This window comes from Mus musculus, chromosome 3, assembly GCF_000001635.26.
Source record: "Mus musculus strain C57BL/6J chromosome 3, GRCm38.p6 C57BL/6J".
NCBI lineage: Eukaryota > Metazoa > Chordata > Mammalia > Rodentia > Muridae > Mus > Mus musculus.
Window position 1 is genome coordinate 100,819,358 of NC_000069.6, and position 23,674 is coordinate 100,843,031.

The following is a 23,674-nucleotide window of genomic DNA, read 5'->3' on the forward strand; positions in this document are numbered from 1 at the left end:
GGACTGGAACCATGCAGACATGAGTCAAAATAAATCTTGCCTATTTTACTGCACACCCCCTGTCCCCCCACACACAGGTTTTGCCACAAAGACAAACATAACTAACATGGTCCCTTGGTATTGCTTTCCTGTATTCAGGTTCAATAACTTTTTTTTTAACTTTCTTAAAACTCCAAGGCACACATACATACGGTTGTATATGAATGCATCTATGTAACATGCCTTAGCACAGTTCCAATTTAGAAATGAGATACCATTTCTTTGCTACAGAGATTAGGGTTGACTTAGTGTGTGCCGACAATAGTGAAATGACACAGGAAGTAGCTTCAGAAGCAGAGAACATCAGAGAGAAAGGCGGAGAGGGGTAAAGTGAGAGACTAGTGTGCCAATTATCTACTGCTTCAGTAACAACCTGCCCCCTAATGTAGTACTAAGACCACAGCTGCTTTCTTTGTTCTCCATTGCGTAATTCAGACTGAGCTGGGGGTTCCCCTAACCTGAGGTTATGTGTGTGGCTGAAATCAGCCACAGGTTAGCTGGGCGCTGGTATTTCAGGGGTCCCTGCTGGAATGGCTCATCTCATCCCCCTTCACGCAGTGGCAGAAGAGTGCTCGGAGGCCACATAAGACATCCCAAATGCTTAAGTACTCTACCTGTACCATGTCTGCTAATGTTACAAAGACCAAGTGTCAGGGCAAGATTGCTCAAAGGCACCAAGAAAGGGAAGCATGACCTGAAGGTCATTGGCAGAAGACGCCCCAACAGCTTTCCTGAGAAACTCCAGGCAAATGGCTTGAGACTATGAGAGATACAATTTATAGATAAGCTAGAAGTTTGGGTCTTAGAATACAGGTTCAAGAACGAAATGACTCAGTGCTCAAGTGCACTGACTTCTCTTCCAGAGGTCCCTAGTTCAATTCCCAGCACCCACAGGGTGGCTCACAAACCATCTGTAATGGGATCTGATGCCCTCTTCTGGTGTGTGTGTGAAGACAGAGCACTTATATACATAAAATAAACAACTAAAAAAAAAGGAACGTTGAAGTCAGTATTTTTGTTAATATGATTTCATATATATATATATGACAGCAAGTAAGACCCTGGGAAACCCAGACTGGTAGGCTTTGGACAGCTCGCTCATCTCTGAGGCTTAGTCTCCCCAGTTGTAATACTCCTGCCCAAGGTTATTTGTGGTAAGGGTCATGTGAGCTCAGGGTCTTGTGTGAAAACTGCAGACGCCTCACACAGGTGTGGATGCTCTTCCTATCCCGGCCAGGATTCGCTGTCCCAGGAGACATGAAGCCTGGCACACAGACAGATGTACAATACTAAGTGAGAAGTTTGAAGCCCAGCTGTATGAATCACCTAAAACGTTCACAGGAGGGCTTTTGGGGTCCACATGCATTCAGTTTGTCTCTGTCACTTTCTTTCTCAAGATCAATAAAAAGGAAGCTGATTTTATTTCAAGAAACAAATTACTTTTGCTTCCCTTTTTCCTCTTGTGCTCAAGCCTAAATGGCTCCTTCTTTCCCAATGCAGCATGCTCTCTTCCACCCTTAGCAGTGTCAATCCAGCTCGTCAGACAGCTCCAGGAGGTGCTTGATTGATGGGTCACAGTCCAAGCCCATCCCTCTTCCCATCCATCAATTGTTACAGTCCTTTTATGTCTGGGTTGGTGCTAGGACCTGGTGACAAAGAAAAATATGGTTTTTATCCTCTAGGAGTTTGTATACCAGGAATGAGACAGATGCAGAAGCAGGAAACAGGAAACCAGGCCATGGCTGTGCACTGTGAAAGGAACAGATGTGTTTGTTCAACAAATATTTAATGATCGCTTGTTCTGTGCATGCCTCCAGTTAGTGTGAAATACAAAGGAGGTTAGAATGCTGTTCCTATTTTTACGGTGTGATTAGTAAAGGCCACAGACAAGTCAACAGTCGCAAGCAGAGTCTCCAGGGTCACATGGGAGCAGGTAAACCACAAATCTGCATAAAACAAAGAAAAGGGGGGGATGGATTCTAGGTGGAGAGACCAACAAATAACCAGGCTGCTTGTCCTGAGAAAGCGTGTCACTTTAGAGAAAGCAGTGGAAAATGCCTGGTCCACACAGTGCAGGGAGAGAGACAGCATGCATTTTAGAATTCTGCATTGCAGAAGTGTGTCAAATGCCCCCTAGAGGCTGCCTGTGGGAACAATGACACATGTAAACTAAATCTTGTTTAATTTATTTATTTTATTATATGTGTGTATGTGTACCTGGGTGTATGTATATTCACCATGTGTGTGCATGAGCCCACAGACATCAGAAGAAGGCATTGGAATGGAAGTACACCAGATCTGAGTACTGTAAGATGCTTTTAACTGCTGAGCCATCTCTCCAGCTCCACCTCAAAAGAAGTGTGTGCGTGTGTGTGCGTGTGTGTGTATGTGTGTGTGTGTGTGTGTGTGTATGTGCATGTGAGGGTCGTTGCTGTTGTTTACACCAGGTCAGCTGGCTGTGAGTTTCCAGAGATTCTCCAATCTCTCTCTCCCATCTCACTGCATCACTGAGGATTCAGATACAAATTGCTGTGTCTGGCTTTACTTGAACTTCTGGGGGGAGGCGGTGTTAAATTCAGGTCCTTGCCCTTACACAGTGAACACTTTACTCACTGAACCATCTCACCAAGCCACTAAATTATTTTAATAAGTTTAATAATTTAAGTAATAAAATAAATTTAATAATCAATTGGAAACTAGTGGGAGCCTAGTCATATTGGAGAGTAAAACGTATAAAGGAGCGTGTAAAGGAATTGGATGTATAAAGGAACGCTGCCATTTGAATTATCTCTCTCCAAGACCCTTGAGCTTGACCCTTAAAGAACCTCAGAATGTCAGCACTCAGAAGACAGAGCCAGCAAAGAAGCCATGAGACTCAAGTGAGGCCTTCAGGCCAGGCCTTAGTTAAATATGGCCGCTGTCCTGGTAGGAGGATGAGACGAGGAAGCAGCTGTGTAGAGAAAGATTCTGGAGAAGACCCCACGCTGCTGTGAGGGACCTCAGGAGAGAGAGAAAGAGAGAGAGAGAGAGAGCTGCCAGTGCATCATCCCCAGACTTAGAGCCTTCAGAATCGAGAAGGGATAAAGCCCTGTGGTTGGGGCTGCCCAGCCTGGGCTACTTTGTTCAGACCACCATAGCAAAGTCATCCAAGAGGGAGAATCGGGAGATGGCTGGATGTAGGGATATGCGGAACAAGAGAAGAGGGGGGCAAGGGTGACGCTTTTTGATATCACCCAAATATGGTGTGTGAAGACACATGAAGCATGTGACCTAAAGGGAAAGCTTGCTTCTGCCCACTCAAGGCTGGGTGGAAACTCTGGAATTCCCCATCTCTTTTAAGAGTGGGCTGCCCTCTACCCTACCACGAAGCCCCACAGAGGTCAGAAAGAATGAGAAGATAATATCTTTTCCTTCTGTACATTTAAATTCCAATGAGACTGCTTGGAAATCTCCTAGTCCTCTGATAAGCACTATGAGCCTCTCTCTGAACTGTCCTTAAAGCAAGCAGAGCATGATGGGTTTTAATAAAGTTAAGTGAGTGACTAATCACTCCTGTGAGTCTCCCTGTGCGCACCTTTCTCCTTTTGGAAGTTAATCAATTTTTTTTTAATCTTTTCTTTGTAATCTCTCTTTGCAGACTTATTTCCTTGACCTTTCAGAGGGCAGAGGGCACATTCCCCTTGACCTCTACAACAAACAGCCGGCAAGGTTGCTGTGTTCTGAATGCTGTAACAAGGAAGATGGGTCAGGCGGCAGATGCAGATGAAGTTGTGGAGTCTCTAGGGGAGAGCCCAGTGGAGAGATGACGACTCAGCAGCTGGCTGTAAGGAGCCAGAGCTCAAAGGACCTGAGCTGAGGACACAGGTGCTCAGGAGTCCAGATACAGGGCAGCTGAAGCGGAGCAGAGCAGCAGCTGAGGGCACTCTAGGGACATGGTGCTGTGGGAAGAGTGGCCAGAGGACACAATCACAGGGAAGCCCATGGCTGAGGGGAGAGTGAGGATGACTGGGCAGGGTGGGGGGCATTAGCAGAGTCACAGAGAACAGTGGGTGTCCCTCAAGGGCTGGAGAGGGAGCAAAGCTTCTGTCTGTCTATCTGTCTGTCTGTCTGTCTGTCTTTCTCTCTGTATACACACACACCACAATGCCCTTTGCCATTTTTAAAAATATGTTCACTGTTTCTGTTTCACAGCCAGAACTGGAGTGATGTCAGTTTGCTTCTCCAGAGATGGCAGAATGTTCTTCAGCTTGCATCCCTGCTGTGGCAACGCCCACTGTGCAGCCTGTGGCTTCTTTAGCTCCTTACCTTCCTTACGGGGCAGTGTGCACCTGCCCCCAATGACATCTCCCCCAGACCCCTGTGTTTGGAGTTGTCTTGTTTCCTTCCAGGACCTTCCTCAGACCTTAGCGATGACATGTGGTGGCTGGAGGAGTGTTGGAGGTGGAGCCGCTCCTTTCAGAGCTCATCGAGTGGTTGGACCTTTGTGCTCTTGCTCAGAATGTATAGATCTAAGGAAACTATGGCCTCTAGGGACCTCAGCTTCCTGAACCCTGGAAGGACCCATCTTCATGGACACTGCATAGGTTCCAGGGTGTTGCTCTTTGCTTATTTCAGGGAGAGGACAAGCACAGGGGGCCTCTTCTAAACCTGCTAACTCCCTAAGGGACGCTTCAGAGCACTGGTTCTCAACCTGCCATCATAACCCCTAGGAGGGGCCATGTATCAGACAGCCTGCATATCAGGTATTTACATCGGGATTCATAACAGTAGCAAAATTACAGTTATGAAGTAGCAATGAAAATAATTGTGTGGTTGGGGTCAGCACAATACAAGGAACAGTATTAAAAGGTCATAGCATTAGGAAGGCTGAGAACCCCTGCTTTAGAGAAAGGCAAAGTGTTCTTGAGACCACCCAGGAAATCAACCTCCCTGTGCTTGACTGCCAAGCTCAGTCCTCTCTTCTGAAGTTTTCTCCTCTTGCCACTCAGTCTTCTCTCCTTCTCAGCTCCACTCTCTGCTGGTTCCCAAAGTCCCTGACCCATTCTGGGTTGGCCATAGAAGGCCTGGGAAAGTTACCTAATCATCAAAGGCATTCATTCCCCTTCCAAGGGTAGAAGAGGTACGCAGGAAGCAAGCTTTATTCTTTTCAAAGCATCCTAGGTTGTGATCCCAGTGCTCAGGGGCTGAGGCAGGAGGATTGATAGAAGTATGAGGTAGCCTGGGCTACAATTGTGAAACTAGTAAGTTTCAAGCCAGCCAGCCAGGGCTACAGTGTGAGACCCATTTCAAAGACAGGAGGGAGGGAGGGAGGGAGGGAGGGAGGGAGGGAGGGAGGGAGGGAGGGAGAGAGAGAGAGAGAGAGAGAGAGAGAGAGAGAGAGAGAGCTGCCTTGCCATGAAATTCAGAATGCTATCCACTCACCTTGAATAATTTTCTGTGCAATATATTCTCAACATCTCTGGAACCTCAAAGCAGCATTAAGAAATGGGAGTAGGGACAGGTCCCCTCACCCTCTCCCTGAAAGGAAATCAGATCTCCTCACTTAGCTTTGTCAGAGTTCTTCAACACCAGGGCACACCAGGGTTCTTGTAGCTTCAGCTCATGGCCTCTCTGTGAGTACACCAGCAGAAATTGAACGTAGAGAATGATTCTAGGGGAGGCATGGGGGGGGGGGGCACAACCTAGTCTGCTGTCTCAGGTCAGCACCAGCAGGGATCAGATGCATGAGAGAGAAACTCTATCACGGGTGACCCAGCCAAGGTCTGAGGTCAACACCAGCAGGGATCAGCATTTCTACCAACCCTGCAGCTTCCTGGAATTCCTCAGACAGTGAGTTTAGATCCTCCTTGTGGCCTTGTGCAATTGAAAGATAGCGACCTGTATGAATTCAAGCCCCGAGGTAGAGACTGGGAAACTTCTCCTCACCCTTTCACAGGTCAGGGCCTAGAAAGGCATCCCTGGGCCTTGGCTTCACGGAGCTATTTCCTCATACCTGAGCCGTCCACAGCTACATGCACCCCTCCCAGCCTGCACTATTTAAAGACAGCACAAAGGAACCCGATGTGAGTCACAACACCCAGGAGGGCAGCAGCAGGCAGGCAGCTCCACTCACCAAAATCTGGCCCCACACACAGCAGGACTGTGGGAAGGAACTCCCTCTCCATGGCTTCCTTGGGGCAGATCATCTTTTGGAGGTAATCCTCTCTCTCTCTCTCTCTCTCTCTCTCTCTCTCTCTCTCTCTCTCTCTCCCTAAATTGAGAACAGGGGTGGGGTCTTTGGGAGGTGCTAAGAACCTGTGGGCTGTGCTACAGGGTCACACTTGCACTTTATCCGGTCCAGCACTGGGAGAGGAAGAGGTTAATAAGCAACTTTAGCAGCCCTGAGCAACTGCCCAGACTCAGGGAAGGTTCTGGTAGGTGATTTCTTTCTTATGAAAGACTCATCCCTACTAAGGCAGCTGTGGACTGAAAACTGTGTGTTCCACACTGAGGACTCAGCTGAGATGTTCAGGCACAGTAAACCCAGTTCATGGAGCTGCAGAGGTTGGATGGAGAGCAGGGCTGGTGGTGAGCAGGCAGGCAGACAGACAGACGTGTTTCAACACTTTCCTGTGGGCATACTGTCTCTGCAGTCTCACACTAACACCCAGCTCCAGCCCAATCTCGGCTGCAAGGTGGGGGTCCCTCATTTTCCCAGGAGAGCCCAGAAAGGACACCCTGATGGTTATTGCTACATAACCCACTAGACAAATTAAAATAAAATACAATAAAAAGACGCATGCCCACCTGCCGCCTACTGTTCCTCAGCTATACTCCAGGTTCCCCGTTAGGACATCATTTACCTTTCTGATTGAAAAGAGATGGAAAATGAAAGGATTTTGTTGTTGTAGTTGTTGTTGTTGATGGTGATGGTGGTGGTGGTGGTGGTGGCGGCCTGGCCCATCCTCCAATCTCCTTCTCCCCCACTAGGAAATAGATGATGATTTCAGTGTCAGTCCTAACTCATTAACAGTTTTTAGGAAGACACACATGCTGGTTCTAGGGGTTGTTTGAAGACCCAGTCTTCCAATTTCATGTGCCTCTTCCAGTTAAGAAAAGAAAAGGAGGGTGAGGTGGCAGAAAGGAGAGTGATTAACAATGAAAAGTCTGTAAAGAACATCACTTCCCACACAGCCTAGAAAATTCCTCCCTTAAAAGAGAACTCCACCTCCCTCACTCATGTTCAGCAAGAGGCGGGGCAGAGGCTCTGCAGGATCAGCAGAGAGGGGCTCTGGACAGCACCCCTCCCTCACTGTGCTGGGCCAACGCCCTGAGGAGCAACAGGTGTCAATCATCTTTGTCCAGAAGCCTCAGCCTGTCTGGATGGCAGTCGGAAGCACCCGTGTCAGGAGCTAGCATTTTGAAAGCACCAGCATACTAGGTACTTTGTTGGCGTCTTGAATCTCATTACCCCTTGTAAAGGCTCTTCATAGCCCTGAAGCTATATACATAAGGGGTGGGGCAGCTTTAAACCCACTCTCTGAGAACCCTCTGAGGAGCTTGCTCCTGTTCCCGCCATGGCTTTCCTCCTCTACCACCCAAGCTTAGGTTCTCCAGGATGGGAAACAAGTGTCTCTGTTGTTCCAAGGTCAGGCACGTGGGCTTTCTAATAATACATTGCAACCAGCCAGACTGGTTTTGCTGGAGGATCAGCCAGAGGTGGGTGTTCAAAATGTGGGTCCCCCCACCCTCTAAGATTTAGTGACCCACTAGGATCAACAGAGGCTTCTCTTAGTGACCCTGGTTGCCTTGTTCACCATTTAAATGTTGCAGTTGCAAAATCAGGGACAAGCCACAAGGGTGACAGACAGGGAAGAGGGACCCTGATCATCTCAATGGATAGTGGGATCAGAAAGCTTTTCTCTAGATACAAACAGAACCTATTTGGCGAACCCAGTGTCCTCTCTCAGTGCCAACTAATCTCCTTTCTTTGCCATAATCCCCTTTATTCATAATCGCTCCTCTCATTGATAGTTCCAAGACATAGCTCATGGGAGGGCCTGCCATCCCATCTTCTGCAGACCCAGCAGATTGCTCCCTTACTAGAGTTTGATCCTTTCATCCTCTCTCTCAGAATATGTATGCTTCGGGGAAAGAATGCCCTGGCACATGAGGAGCTGTGTGATCCAGATTCTCCTGCCATCATGGCTGTCCATGGCACCAGCAGTCACTAATGGACCATTTGTCAAGTGCTGCTTGGAGTCCAAGGGTGGAGGTCAGGATCACTAATCTGAGAGCATATGTTCTGGTGAACAGTATAACCGGGTGTCTGTTCTCTGATGGGTGTTGCACTAGGCACTGGGACAAAGATGACCAAGATGCTGACAAGGGTCTGACACTAGAGAAGGAGTCTCCGTGATCTCATTCCTTTGTTATGGGATGATAGGCTCAGAATGCAATTGGAGCCCTTCCTTGCCCGATGCATCAGGGAAGTTTTCCTAAGCCAAATATCTGGGTTGCTTCTTGAAAAATGAATTAGTTTAGGGACCAAGTTTTAAAAGTGAGAAAGACACTCTGTGTAGAAGAAACAGGATAACCAAAACTCATGAGCCAGCACAGAAAGCTGCTTGCTACTTTGTTATACCATCTCAACATGGATTCTGAGACGTAGACAGAGAGGTGACACCAGGTCACACAAGGTCTTATTTACCAGCCTGAGCTGGGGATTGGGTGCTGGTGATGATTGGCCCTCAGACATTCTCGAGCAGAGGAACCTGGATTTTCACCTTGGAGAAGCACAAGTCTGGAGGCAATGAGAGCAGTTGGGAGGCAGTTGCTGTCCAAATAATAAAGTCAGAGAACGGAAAAAGATAGTAGAGACTTGGAGAAGGGAAGTGGATTTGAGAAACATGAGGGAGAGAAGGGTACGGATCAGTAGAAGGGGCAGGTCCTGGAATGAGTACCCTGGTCCTGGATGGGCAGAGTGAGTTGAAGGAGAGGGATTTGATAGGGGAGCTCCTTACATTAGGTGCACATTGAGTCTAAGGTTCCCCTGGGACCATCAGATGATAATGAGAAAAGCCCAGAAAACACGGGGAAGAAACTAGGAGGGGTCAGGCAAGGAATGGTTGGTTACATGGGAGTGGGAGGGCCCTAAGGAGAGCCCATAGGAGGACAAAGGGACCAGTGACAGGGAGTGAAGAACACTTATTTTTAGAGCTAGGAAGAGAAGGGAAATGGAGAAAGGCTGAATATCCAGAGAAGTAGAGAGATCAGAACAGAGAAATCACAAATATCAGCAGAGCAGACTTCCACAGGACACTGCTAAAGAGCCGGGAAACCTCTTTAGCCTATCTGAAGTTATAGAAAACCATAGGGCTGATGAAGATGTCCAAAGAAGGAGATTACTGCACGGAGAAAGAATGGGTGTCTCTTTGTCACATGAAGGTAGCTAAAGTCAATGATGGAGGCTCGAGCCAAGGAGACCCCTGGAACTTGGCCCTAGCGTCTTTGTCTTCCATTTCAAGCCAATCAGGCAGAATGCTTGACAGCACCGTGCAAGCTTGCCTGATGAGAGAGAGAGAATTTTACCTGGCAGAGCTCAGCCTTAACCAGAGTAACACTTCAAACCCTACAGATGCAATAGAAGGTGAGTCCAACCTTTATCTCTTGGGGCTTATTAAACGGAAGGCTCTGGGGTCTTAGGGACCCCATGAGTCCTTCTGTATCACCTGAGTACACGTTCTCCCTCACCTCTGCCTGCTGCAGTGACTCTCACTCTTTCAACAGCCACCTCTGGTGCCACTTCAGCTCTGAAGTCCCCTTTGGATTTTTCTAGGTACCTTAATTGCCCCTTTTATGTTCCCAGCCAGACTTACTTATGAATGTTGTTCCTGGTGCTCATTTGCCTTCCTCACTAAGGGGCAGAGCTTCACCAAGATCATTTTTGTCAGGAAGAAGGAAAATACTATTACTGTAGATACCGATCTGAGCTCTGGCTTCAGACTGCATGGATCGATACCCTGGTCAATCATCAATGCTTACCCTGTATCAGCGTCAGCTTCCCCAACTGTAACGGGGATGATGTCAATACATAATTGCTAGGGTCATGTGAATGACGTGTGATAATTATGTGTCTGACATATCCTAATGGAATACAGATGCCAACCACTACTCTATATATTACATACAAGTTCCTCTATAATGTTCATTACATGGCCATAAAAACTTATCTTCAATGCTATTACCATTGGCTTTTCTATCATTGAAGCAGATGTTGTAGTGAAGGCCTTGAGGATCTTTAAAGAGCAACGTGTGTATGTGTGTGTGTCTGTGTATGCGCTCGCGTATATGCACACATGCATATGAACATGCAGAGACTAAAGAACAGTGGGTGTTTTCCTCTATTACTTTTGATCTTAGTTTTTAAATTTGATCTTAGCCAAAAGAAATGATACCACTGGTTGCCAATGATTAGAGGTGGGGTATTTGTTTGTTTGCCAACTTGACACAAGCTAGAGTCATCCAGCAAGAAGGAATCTCAGTTACTGGACTGCCTCTAGGCAAGCCTATGGGACATTTTCTCGATTAATAATTATGTGGGAAATTCCAGCCCACTATGGGTGGTGCCACTCCTGGGCAAATGATCCTAGGTTCTGTAAGAGCAAAGTGAGCACGCTGTGAGGAGCAAGCCAATAAGCAGTGTTCTACGGTTCTGCATCAGTTCGTGCCTCCAGTTTCCTGCCTCCAGTTTGAGCCCTGACTTCCCTTTAAGGTAGACTGCAAGCTGTAGGATGTAATCGCCCTGCCTCTGCCAAGTTGCTTTTGGTCATGTGTTTATCTCAGCAACAGAAAACAAACTAGAACAGTTTTTTACTGAGCCCAAGGCTTAGTGTTTCTGTTTGGCTGGCTGGCCAGGCAGCTCCTCAGGAGTCTGCCTATCTCTGACACCCCCCCCCCCCCCAGTTCTTAGATCCCAGGCACACTTGGCAATGCCTTTCACATGGGTGCTAGAGGTTTAAACTTGGGTCCTCTTGCTTTCATAGCAAGTACTTGGATCCACTGAGGCATACTCCCCAAGAGAGTCTATTTAGCAACATTCTATTTGCAGAAGTTTCTTTGGGAGGACTGGAGTCACATCTGTCATACCTTTCATATCTGTCTATGAATCTGAGACTCAGTCATTTTCTAAACCTGAGGGTTTGGGAGCGAGATTATTCCATGTCTGACTACAGGGTTGAAGATCTGGACATTGTAGCCAGGGGCTTCTTGGTAAGTTTGGGAAGCCCTACTGTGTGCTCAGCTGGGCATCTACGCCTTCTGATGATATAGCATTGAGAACAAATGTCGACCTGCCCTGCAGCCAGAAAGGCTAAGTCTTCAAGGGTCAAAGGATATGCCAACGATGTCACATATCAGGATAATGAGGGGACTCGAGGTGTTTGAGCTCGCAGGAAGTGCAAACAAAGTGCTTTTTATTTTTATTACTAAAGCAAGCAAACCTTGAGGTGACCATTACAGTAAGATTAACAAAGACAAATACAATGAGGGAATATATCCGGTTTTATATGTCTTATTATCTATCTTTGATCATGCGAAAAAGAGCCAAGAATATTTTTCCCAGGCCTTTATTGTTTCTACAGAGGTAATGTAGGCGTGTCAGGGCATTTTTAAAAGGTCTTTGCTTTTAAGTGCATTTACTTATCACAGTTGATGTAAACTTTTTTTTTCCTTTAAGAAGGCTGCCTTGTGGGAAGAACGTTTTGTACTCTGTCCATCCATAGTTTACAGTAAGTTCACAGCTGCCTTACGCAGGCACCCGCCAGAATGCAGTTAGAGCTATGGGCTAATGATCAAGCAGGCAATAATGGTTCCTTAGCTAAACTGCCTCACACTCCTAATTATCTCCACTGCATAGCTGCAGATACCAAGGCACGGTTATTGTCTCTCCACCAGCCAATGCCGGGAACACACATATTCCTAGCTCCTGCCCTATACTTAGTTATAAAGATAATTCTCCTTCCAACCAACTTGCTTCAACTCCTGCCACTAAAGCAGAACCTAACTCACTTCCTGGGCTGGAGAGATAGCTCAGAGATTAAGAGCACTGGCTGCTCTTCCAGAGGTCCTGAGTTCAATTCCCAGCAACCACATGGTGGTCCACAACCATCTGTAATGGGTTCTGATGCCCTCTTCTGGTGTCTGAAGACAGATACGGTGTACTCACATATATAAAATAAATAAATCTTTAAAAACACAAAAGCAAACCTCACTTCCTGAGTGACTAGCACTGCAGAGCCCTGGCTGGCTGATGGAGATGCTCAGCTAAAGCCAGAGCCTCAGTCTCTGTTGTTTTTGGTAATTGCTCTAGATCAGAATTTCTCAGCCTGTGGGTTACAACCCTTTTGGGAGTCGAATGACCCTTTCACAGGGTCACTTAAGACCATCAGAAAACACAGATATTTACATTATAATTCATAATGGTGGCAAAATTACAGTTATGGAGTGGCAGTGAAAATAATTTTATGGTTGAGGGTTACTACAACATGAGGAACTGTGTTAAAGGGTTAACCGCCCTTAACCACTGAGCCATCTCTCCAGCCCAGGAAGTGAGTTTTTGCCAATAGTGAGTCAGGTTCCGCTTTAACATTAAGAACGTTGAGAACCCCTGCACTAGGTGGTAAACATAGCATAGGGCTTGAACCTTTCGTCTGTATACTCCTCAGACAACCAAAATAAAGTGGGTAGCTTCTCAGATGTCATACTGTTAAAGACTCATAGAAAGGGATGTTTTTAAGGTCCCATAATGCCAGTGACCTTAGAAAAAAGTTGTGCTGCCCTAAGAAGACTGCTTTACCCAAGCACCAGGGATCTTCAGACCAGAGCATCCAAAGCTTCGTTTATGTTTACTCCTGACGGATGGGAAAAATGGAAAAATACTGGAGTTAGCCTGACTGGCCGAACTCTCCATTTCCCTGTTGTGGGATCCAAGTAAAATTTCTACTCCAGTAGAGTCAGTAAACTGGATGCTAATACGTTCTTAGCCTTTAGGGTTGAAGTGAAAGCTAAATGAATTGATGAACAGCAGACCTTGTCATCTTGCAGGGTTAGCACTGGATAGGCCCTGCCTGCTCTTGCAGAATGGTTCCCTCCCTTCCTACGGTTTTAGAGAAAAAACAGTGACTTGGAAGGAGGTAGGGTGAGGACCATTCTAAGAACCTTTGTGTCTAGAACGTTCTAGGTTTCACTGGATCAAAGTAAGATGTCTTATTTTTAGTTCTTGCTCTGTGAGACATAGGCGCATTCTCTGCCTCTGGAGACATTGAACAGGGTGAACTTGAAACAAGACATCTTGCCACAGTCACCCCAACATTTCCGCAGCAGCAGCACCCCGTGAACTGTTGGAAGTGCACATTCTCGGCCCCCTCCAAGTCTACTAAACTGGAGTGGGCCCAGCGATCCGCACTCAATAGTCCCTCTGGGCGCCTCGTACCCACTCGGGATCACGGAGCCCTGTAAAGCAGTTCCACTCAAGCCTTCGATGTCCCAACAAAAGGGCAGAGATTTAGTCCAGGTGGACATAAACTCTACCTGAGATCAGTTATTTCCTTTAAAGATATATTTAAAAGAGCAATGGATCGGCGTTGATAGAGATGAAGGGAAACGCACCAGTTTCCACGGATAGAAACCCCCGAGTCTCCAAGGGTAGGAAACGCCAAGTCTTCACAGATAGGAAATCCCGAGTCTCCACAGGGAGTAAACCCTGAGTTTCCGCAGGTAGGAAACCCGCGTTCTGGTTATCGTCACCTTCACTTTTTGAAATTCCAAACCTAGGATACGTCAAGATTTATAACGACACTGTTTCCGGCACATTTCTGCCAGTCCCAGCATGACACTAACAGGGGGGAAAAGTTTCCTCTCTTTCTTTGTCTATAAATTTAAAATGATAAATTTCAGGGAACAAAAGCCAAGAGGAGGACTTGGGAGGCGGCATCAGTAGTATCTGGGCTTATGAAATGGCACCTTTTATCTACCTATCCTAATGCCTTGCTGTGGTTTCCTCCCCCTCTGGCTCCCAGAATGGTCGTTCCATGCATCTCTCCTCTGCCTCTCTTTAGTCCTCTTACAAACCCATCCCTTCTCCCCACCGTGGTCTCAGATAATTGTCTGGCTTCATCCCTCACCGAGGACATGGAAACTAGCAGACAGGTACTCCTTCATCTCTTCATTTCCCAGCTGCCACATTCACGGATGCCCTTTCCTCTGGCCTCAGGCTAGACGGCTGGGTGCAGATTTACCCAGCACTATCAAAGGTCAGTCCCACCCTCTCCCCATCTCTCAGTCTCCCAGCTCCTGCACTCTGGCTGCCGCCATCCATCTTCCCTGAACCTCCATTGCCCCAGTCAGCACACAGCCCAGCTGTCAGGGTTTTCCATCATAGAAAGAAAAACTGTCTCTCAGTCTCATAACAGCCCTGTCTGTCCACCCCATCTTGTTCTTTCCCTCCTCAGCAGGCTTTATTGCAGGGACTGAGCTGATTGGTATCCTGGTGATGCTGAGCACAGTAGAACTAACCTGCCTGTCCATTCCTGGCTAAATTACTTCCTAGCTGTTTGGCTTTGGGTAAGCTACTTATCTTCTTTGTGCCTGGGCTCAGGATCTAGGAGCCATCTCTGTGCTAATACCATAGGACCCTGTGGCAATTATGCAAGTTACATTTCATAAAACCCTTAACAAACTCTCATTGCCAGCTACCTGTGCAAGCTGTGATTCCCTCCCCGCACTTGAATTTTTTCTCCTCACAGAACCATGATGGCACACTTATCAGTGCCTCATGTCATCGCCTCATGTCATCACACATCGCCACACCCCGTACTTGCTGCTCTCTTGCTTGCCTTTACAGATTCTTGCTCTCTGTACAGGTGCCCTGTGACCTCCCGGCAACATCCCTTCTTCATTTTCCACTACAGCACAGTCTCCTTTTTTCTTGTCCCTTCCTTCTTCACCGTGACCTGAGCCTCCAGCTCTTAGACCCAACCTCTGCTTCTTTATAGCCATGGTAGTGTTACCATTCTGTGGCCAGGGAACTTGCTTCTGGCACAAGGACCCAGCTCATTACTCCTGTGCTGTGTTTGATGATGGATTCTTTTCTTTGCTAAAGGGCTCCAGGCTCCGGGAGCACGATGTATCAGCACAGGGGCCACCCTTCTTCACAGTGGCTGACATAAAGTGCTATGTGACAGTAAGCCAAGCAAACAGGGAGCACAGCGAGGCATGGTGGCTCATGCCTGTAGTCACAGTACTGGAGAGGCCAAGGCAAAGGGTCCACCATGAGTTTGAGGACAGCCTGAACCCTAGCTCAAAAAACAAGAAAGAAATTAAAAAGAAAAAATTTAAGCAAGCACTATATGGTATAGGAAGGAATATCCTATAGACCCCAGAACAGCCTCAGTCAAAGGACCTTAAAGTTTGGGACATTTCTGGGCAAGTCCTGACGGAAAGCCCTGTGGAAGGAGAGTTAGGGGAGAAATGAAAAATGATAAATTTCAGGGAATAAAAGCCAAGAGGAAGACTTGAGGGACGGCATCAGTAGTATCTGGGCTCATGAAATGGCACCTTTTATCTACCTATCCCAGTGCCTTGCTGTGGTTTCTTCCCCCTCCGGCTCCCAGAATGGTCGTTCCATGCATCCCACCTCTGCGTCTCTTCAGTCCTCTAACAATCCCATCCCTTGGTGGGAGAAATCACACCAAGCAAGAAGCTAATCTTTGATTATCACTTCTACCTATCCAAAGAACCCATTTGCCATCTGTTCCTTCTTCTTTTCTTTGAAAGCAGGACATGTCCCGGTGGCCGTCTCTGCCGTTAAGGAGAAGCCAGTGAATGGGAAAGTCGAGCTGACCTCCTATTGGCTTTAGGCCAGGAGACCTTCATCTAAGACCTTTAATGTAAGCTGGTGGGGATTTAGCAAAAGCCCCGCCAAGCTCTGCCTTGTAGCTGCAGACATCTTCACCTTGGGGCCAACTCTGTGGGGCTCCCTGCAGAGGAACTCTACCTGGTGCTTACTTAGTCAGCTCCCTCACAAGGGCATAGCCCAGGAATGTGGGGGATGGGCTTGCCAATCACTGCTGGCCCAGAGCTTATGAGCTAGGCTGTGTTTGGGAGTAAGACAGGGTGGAGAGAGGGAGAGCAGACCTCCAGAGCATCCTTTATGCACAGAAATTCCCCCACTGAGGTCTGAGGAGAAAAGGGTCCTCTTCAGTTATGTGGGCCTCTCTGAACAACCCTGTGGTGCTACTGTATTGAGAGTATCCCACAGGCCAGGCTTTGCCTGAAGGCGTGGGCAGAGGAACTCCTGTGCCCATGAATAAGTTCATCCTCTACCAACATCCTATGACTGTGGCAGCAATGTCCTGAGTAAGAATAAGAAGACACTTTCCACCGCAATAGCGTTATGAATGACCATCAGGTGCCCAAATGAACCCACAAACGTATCGTGAGTACTGGCTATAATAGTGCATTTCTGCTATGAATGCTTTTTGTTTTCACTTGGCCTTACACATGTACAGTATTTTGAAACATTGAGATTCAGTGTTTGGGGTCTTGCTGAGATAGCTAATCATCATATATAAAGAGTGTGGCTATTTCAAAGAAAAACCTTACAGGCTTTAAGAAAGGGGCTCTTTGGGGCTGAGAAGATAACTCTGTCACTGAAGCGCTCTCTGGGCCAGCACAAGAACCCGAGCTCAGATTCCCAACACCCACATAAAAAGCCAAGAAAGGTTGTGCGTGTCTGCAATCCTTACACTGAGGAAGTAGACAAGGGAGGATCTCTATACATACTCTTTCCCAATCTGTGAGCTCCAGGTTCTGTGAGCCTGACTCTGCCTCAAAACACAAGGGGAGGGACAATAGAGGGTACTGACTTGAGTCTTGCATACTAACACGAATGTGTATGCACTCTCCTACATAAATATGTGCATCCACGTGAACATGTACATGCATACCTTAAATGCACACACAGCAGCATTGTGTGCTGGGCATGCCCGTAGGTTTTGGAATCTCTGTGGGTGGCTTCTGGGTGAGGAGAGAGGTGGGCTGTTCGAAGGGTTATACTTTAGGTCTTCAGAAGATCACCCACTGATGTCTCCTCCCATCTTTGTGACCTGATATTTGATAAGAAGCAACTTAAGAGAGATAGGATTTATTCTGGCTCATGGTTCAAGGGGATAGAGTCCACTTTAGTGAAAGGTGTGTTTATCTGTGGGTATAAGGTAGGTATTTAGAATACAGTTAGAAATCACATTTAATGATTTAGAAAAATGGAAGGTTCTTCTCTAGAATTGAATCTTTAGCTATGGGTGGTTGGTTAGGTTAGTCAATATGGTTAGGAAGGCAAGATGGCAGGAACCTCCGTGACTGCAGGAGCTGAAGGGTTTGCTCACTTCTCAGTGCACCAGTGAGTGGGGAGAGAAGAATGCGGGTACTCAGCTGGCTTTCTCCTTTTTAATTCAGTCTAAGACACCAGTCCATGGGATGACGCCTTCCACCATCAAAAGCTGGTCGTACCCCCCTTCAGTCAATCCTCCCCAGAAAGTGTTTGGTGTTCTTAATCCAATCAAGTTGGCAAATTAACCACCACAGACCTTCAACTCTGCCAAGATCAGTAAACAGTCTAGAAGGTCTCAGAGTCTGGTGGTCTTTGAAATTACTCTCTCATCTGGAAGCACTGGGATTTTCTCAGAGGATAGTCTGGTATGGACTGAATGAATAACATGTCCCCTGCATTTTTGCTAGTTGTAGCTCTCTGTGGTTGTCTCCATCTGTCGCAAAAAGATGCTTCCCAATGAAAAGTGAGAGCTACATTTATATGTGGGTATAAAAATACATATTTAGAATAGTTAGATGTTATATTAAATGGCTTAAGGAAATGGAAGCAATAAGCTCTTCTCTAGGATCTATGACCTATCGGTGATTGGTTAGATTTACGGTGTCATGCATGAGTAGACCTTAAGTTCATTTAGACAGCTGTTGGCTACCCCCAAGATAAAATGCCACAATTGCATCATTGGAGGCATCTTGCTGGTTGGGTCACGGTTATAGTTCACAGTTCTGGGGCTGTCAAGGACTATTCATTGCTTTTCTCTCTTGGTAGCCTGCATAGCAACCTTCTGAAGCTGTGACCCAGTCCTCAGGAGGAGGCTTCCAGGTTAGTTCCAGTTTGATTCCTCCAAGCCCCGTCTCCAACTACAGGCTCTCACATCCCTCTCTGGAAGGCATCCAGGGCAATGGAAACTGCCTGTACTTTCTGGACTCCTTTGGACTCCCATGACCAAGAATCAAAGGGAGGTTTCCCATGACTGCTGCTAGGGCTTTTGTTAGTTTGGCTGTTGGAATACTATCATCCTAAGTGGTATAACTCCTTTGTGTGTGTGTGTGTGTGTGTGTGTGTGTGTGTGTGTGTGTGTGTGTGTGTAAGTAAGCTTATAAAATAATGTTTTTCTACAGCTTTAAAAATACCCTTAGGTTATTATTTCTCTCTCTTCCCTTCCTCTCCCTTTGTATAACTCTCCGTCCTCCTCCCCATTTAAAATGCCCCCCCCATTTTTCCCATTTCCCTCCTTCATGTGTGATTTTGTTTCACCATGAAATCCAATTGAAATGTTACAATTTCTCAAAGTCATCCCTAGATTAATCACTGGGACTATTTTCTTTTCTGTTTCTTCCCTTTTAAAGCCAAACTGCAAATAACTTTAAACAGTTGTTGATATTGGGGGACCCTCTTATAGTCTGCTTTTCTTTCTTTTTTTTTTTTTAAAGATTTATTTATTTATTTATTATATGTAAGTACATTGTAGCTGTCTTCAGACACTCCAGAAGAGGGGGTCAGATCTTGTTACGGATGGTTGTGAGCCACCATGTGGTTGCTGGGATCCGAACTCTGCACCTTCGGAAGAGCAGTCAGGTGCTCTAACCCACTGAGCCATCTCACCAGCCCTACTTTTCTTACTGAACATTCATGTTATTAAAAGTAAATTTGAAAGCAGCTGTACAATTAAAGAATTTTTCCTTACTGTCATAGCAGTCAGAACCCTATATAGTAATCTATTTTTGCAGTCCTGCCCAGTTAGAAAATGACATGGCAGGCCACTTGTACTAGTTACTTTGACACCAATACACAACTCTTGATGGAAGCAATTTATGTTGGCTCACAATTTCCATCTTGACTTGGTCCATGGCACTGGAAATTTAAGAGTATAGCATGTTCACATAGTAAAGGAAAATAAAAGAGAACTTTCAAAGGCCTTCCCCCATTGATCACTGCCAGCCTCACAGCCTTCCCAACCAGTGACCCCAACTATGGATCACACATTCAAACACATGACCCCATGAAGGACATGTTTAGATCCAAACCATAATGACACCACTCTTCTTAGAAACTTGGTCTCAAGACCTGGTGAAAGTCCCCAACTTCTGTCTTTTTTTTTTTTTTTTAGAAGTCTTTCAATTGTACACAACCCAGTGTCCAGTTGGATGTGAGCATCATCTGGGTCCAAGTCCCACCATGCTTGACTTGGGCACTCAGTGTTTGCACCTAGTGCCTAAGACAGTGCTTCCCAAAGTGATACCAATCTGTTTTCCCCCAGAAGAATTCTGTAATCCAGCAAATTTGGAGGTGCTGAATGATGTCATGTTCAGACATGTGAAAGCGCTGAGGGCTAGGAGTGTTAGTTTGAGTTTCTGTTGTTGTTTTGTTTGCTAGTCAGTCAGAGCTTTGAGATTCCCTGGGCCATTCGTTCCTGACTCCCTCACTCCCCTCGCCGACTCCTTATCTTGTTTGCTGCTGTCAGCCCTGTCAGCAATACACTAGGGAAGGCCCCTGGAAATGAGAATTATGAAAAAAGATCAAAGCTATGTGTATTAAGATGGCTGTAAGGAAATAACTAGGTGGCATAATTAGAAACAACCAGGGCCTTGCTATGTAGCCCAGCCCAGCCTTGAACTTGCAATGCTCCTTTCCCTAGCCTGCCAGCTGCTGGCATTATAGGTATGTGCCACTAGGCCGAGCTAGGTGCTCAATTGTTTTTGACCAATATAGCCATAATTTCAGATGGTTTAATCTGTGCCATTTATCGTGGATATCAGTGCTAAAGGCTTAAAGAGTTCTGTGGAGGTAAAGAAACTATTATGATGAGCCTGATGCTATCAAAACGCAATCTTCAAATTTTATATTTACTAGTATCCATCAGGACACCTTAGAGTTTCTAGGGCATAGGAAATAATAGGAAAGAATAGCAACCATTGTTACATATACAGAGCTTGTGGGTGGAGAAGGGAAGCTGAGATGCATCTACCCTCTGTAGGAGTTTTACTGGCAGTTCCAGCATCTCAGCATGCAGTGGGAGAGCAGTTCTTCAGGCCCCAGGAAGAGCTTCATTAGCTGAGATGGCCATCATGGGTTGCATGATGGGGTCCTGAAGGGAAAGTGCTTTCAATGGCACTCAGTTTCCCCTCGTTTCTCAAGGTCTAGAAGATTGAGAGCTTTGAGCCACTCCCTGGAAGGGAGAGTCAGAGCCTTCATTCCAGGGAATCAAGAGGTTTGCTTGCTCTTCTAGGCTTTCAAGGGTGAGCTCATACCATGTGACCCAGTCTACATATGAGAAGTCAAGAAGGGGCTGTTAAAAGTCTAGCTACTGCTGGGCATGGTGATACAAACTTTACATCTCAGCACTTGGGAGGCAGAAGCAAGAAGATCTCCGTGACTTCCAGGCTATCCTGATTTCTATAGTGAGCCCCAGGATAACCAGGACTACATCGAAAGAGTCTGTCTCATAAGTAACAACAACAAAAATCTAGTCTAACTCCAGGCCATCTTGGGTCTGAGGAGTATGGAGGTGGGCAGGCTTTGCTTGTAGCAGCAAAGGGGGAGGAGGGAAGGACCCAGTTCTTCGAGAGCTGCAGGATCTCAGCACCCACTGCTTATCAGCTCTCTGGAGACAGCTATAGGGGGTGTGGCTTGCTTTCTGGGAAGAGAAAGGAGCCAGACACTCTGCAACCTAAAAATACATAGAATCTCTGTGTGTGTGTGTGTGTGTGTGTGTGTGTGTGTGTGTGTGTGTGTGTGTAAATATACATTTACATGTATGTAAATATGTATATTTATATGTTCCGTTATATATTTACATATATATTTACACACAAATATATATATATGTGTGTATATACATATATATATATATATATATATATATATATATATATGTATGGAAGCATATTACTGAGTAAATCATCCCAGGGCAGCATCAAGAGCCTGGCCTGACATTCAAACAACATGGTTGAGCAAGTGCCCAGGAGACCATAGAGACTGGAGTTTCCTTCCCAGGAATCCCACACATTTTATACCCAAACTCATCATTCTTTTCCTACTTCTCCTTCTCCAGCAAGTCTTTTTTTGTTTGCCCTATTTTGTTAGCCCTGTTTTCATATGCCTAACCTGCAGCTTTCTTTCCTCGTTAAACCAGAAGGAGAATCCTTAGGTGGCATCAATGGCTCACCTCAAATGATTTACTAGACAAACATGGGTATTATTTTATTGCCCTCTCATTGTTATAATTGCTAATTAGTTCCTCTTTTCAGGAAGTGGTTATCACTCCAGTGTTTGGGTGTTCATCTGATCTCCCTGAACCGCAGGTTGAATGAGTCTAGATGCAGGAAGCATTAGATACACCAGCACTGGCTACTGATGCTTCCGTGGACACTGAACACTCACACAGCCAGAACTTGAGTTTGGTTTTTTTGGCAGTCACTGTAGCAAAATGTCCAAGACATGGAATGGGAGTGTTGGGCATGGGATAACATCAGAGTACAGTGACAACAGCTGGCCAGAACTAAATCAGTACTGCTAGAGACAGTCCCTTCCTTCCCACTCTTCCCTTCTCCTTCATTTCGCTACCCCACTGCCCAGAATTCTTTCCCCCGAGAGAGCCTTTAACGTCGATGTCTGGTTCTCAATTTGAGAACCAATGGTCATTAGTTTGAGACCCACTCTACAGTGACTAAGCATTTTGACAGTGTTTGTCAAACACATTTAGGAATAATAGTGATACTCTGGGGAAGTAGAAGATGAAAGGTGTTTCTCCTATGAGAACACATAATTAATTTAATGATAGTAATTGACTATAGCTTGGTAAGATTAAATGATATGAAGTAAGGCCCTGGCAATTTTGTGTTCTTACAGCAGAAGGCACTACCCAGAGAGGGTATGCCTATGATTTTAAAAATTCACAAAGAAATTAGCTCTTTTGATTTCTCCTGAGGTGGAAATAAAGCCTTTGACTTAGGCTTCCTTCAAAAGCATGCGGTGGTAAATCTCGACCCTGCCACATCCTATTTCAGACCCTCGGGTCTCATTTGTCCTGTAAATATGGAATCGAGTCACCTTAAGCATGTGCATGCAGTGCTCTGAGAGGAAGGGGAGGAGGCCACGAGAGCCATGGGAGTCATGGACGCTGCTCCTTCTCTTCAGACATCTCCTTCCAAGTGTAAACTGCAGTCCCATGCGAGTCTCTGTCTCCAGGTCTCATATTTTTATCTGTCAAAAAGACAGCAAGTGTCCCTCACTGTGTGCTTCTGCGAGAGCTCTATGGAGTACAGACCACTGACCCAAGCATCCGCTCTGACAGTTTCACGGGAGCATGAGAAGGAGAGCTGATGCCTTGTGTGCTGAGAGATGTCAAACTTCAAATAACGTAGACGGTGAGCACAGGATGTGGGAAGTATGAAGGATGACCATGGTAATGATGGTGATGGCCACACATAGCATTCCTGTATGACCAGGCACATCTACATGTTGTTTTTTGGAGAAAAAAAAAGAGAGAGAGAGAGAGAGAGAGAGAGAGAGAGAGAGAACATAGAAAAGGCACCAAGACCCCTCTACCTTGAACTTTAAAAAGCAGAAGTTTGGATAGCAAAAGCATCCTACATGCCCACCGCTGTTTATCTCCCATAGATTGGCTTTCCAGAGTCATATCGGAGTCACAGCCTGACATTTTGAATCTTGCAGAATCATGTCGCCTCCAGAGGTGGCGTTTTGATGGGATTGACTCACTGTCCCACCACCTCACAATCACAGCTTCTAATGCTGAGCTCCTTCTGTGTGCTAGCTAGCCTTTGTCTTGGAGCACCGCATGCATCATCGATTTAACAAATGTTTGTTGAGCAGCTTCTAGGAGTTTTACATATATTATTTATTTTATTTATTTATTTAAAGTGAACATAGTATTACTGTACCTGGCATCACACTTCCTAGGGCGGTGATCATGAATGAACTATGAAGCCTCAGTAATTAGGAACAGACTAGGAAAGGATACAGATAAACAGATACACAGTGACTGTACACTGTGCCAATCACCGCCTCAGGCTGGTCTCAGAGTACCCTGGTCTTCTTGGTTCTGACGGTGGAACAGAGTGGTCAAAGACTTTTTAGAGGAGGCAGTTTAGTTTGAATATGAATTAGCCAAGCAAGGAGACATTGGAAGAAGATCCAGACAAAGGGAAAAGACTGAAGTGGTGTGAGGATGCGGGGAGGAAGAAGTCCGTGCTTGTGTACCAGTAACATCAGCCAGAGAGGTCACCCCAGCCAGGTGTGATCAGTCAG

General features: G+C 46.1%; 1 protein-coding gene and 1 long non-coding RNA gene across 3 annotated transcripts in view; one reads left to right on the forward strand and one right to left on the reverse strand.

The window, feature by feature from the left end:
• Positions 1-1,039: 1,039 nt before the first annotated feature.
• On the reverse strand, positions 1,040-7,211 carry Gm32720. Of its 2 annotated transcripts, XR_375902.2 has the most exons (3): positions 6,882-7,211; positions 5,461-5,649; positions 1,040-1,685 (listed from the first exon to the last, which is right to left on the reverse strand). It is a non-coding gene; the product is annotated as a predicted gene, 32720 (long non-coding RNA). The 2 variants fall into 2 exon arrangements; XR_001783936.2 differs by lacking the exon at positions 6,882-7,211 and having other exon boundaries at positions 5,461-6,001.
• Positions 6,102-23,674, forward strand: part of Vtcn1 (V-set domain containing T cell activation inhibitor 1) — a 71,464-nt gene continuing 53,891 nt past the window's right edge. The window contains exon 1 of the mRNA NM_178594.3: positions 6,102-6,233. Within this exon, the coding sequence (NP_848709.2) occupies positions 6,202-6,233 (32 nt within the window). The 5' untranslated portion in view covers positions 6,102-6,201. The remainder of the gene's footprint in view (positions 6,234-23,674) is intronic.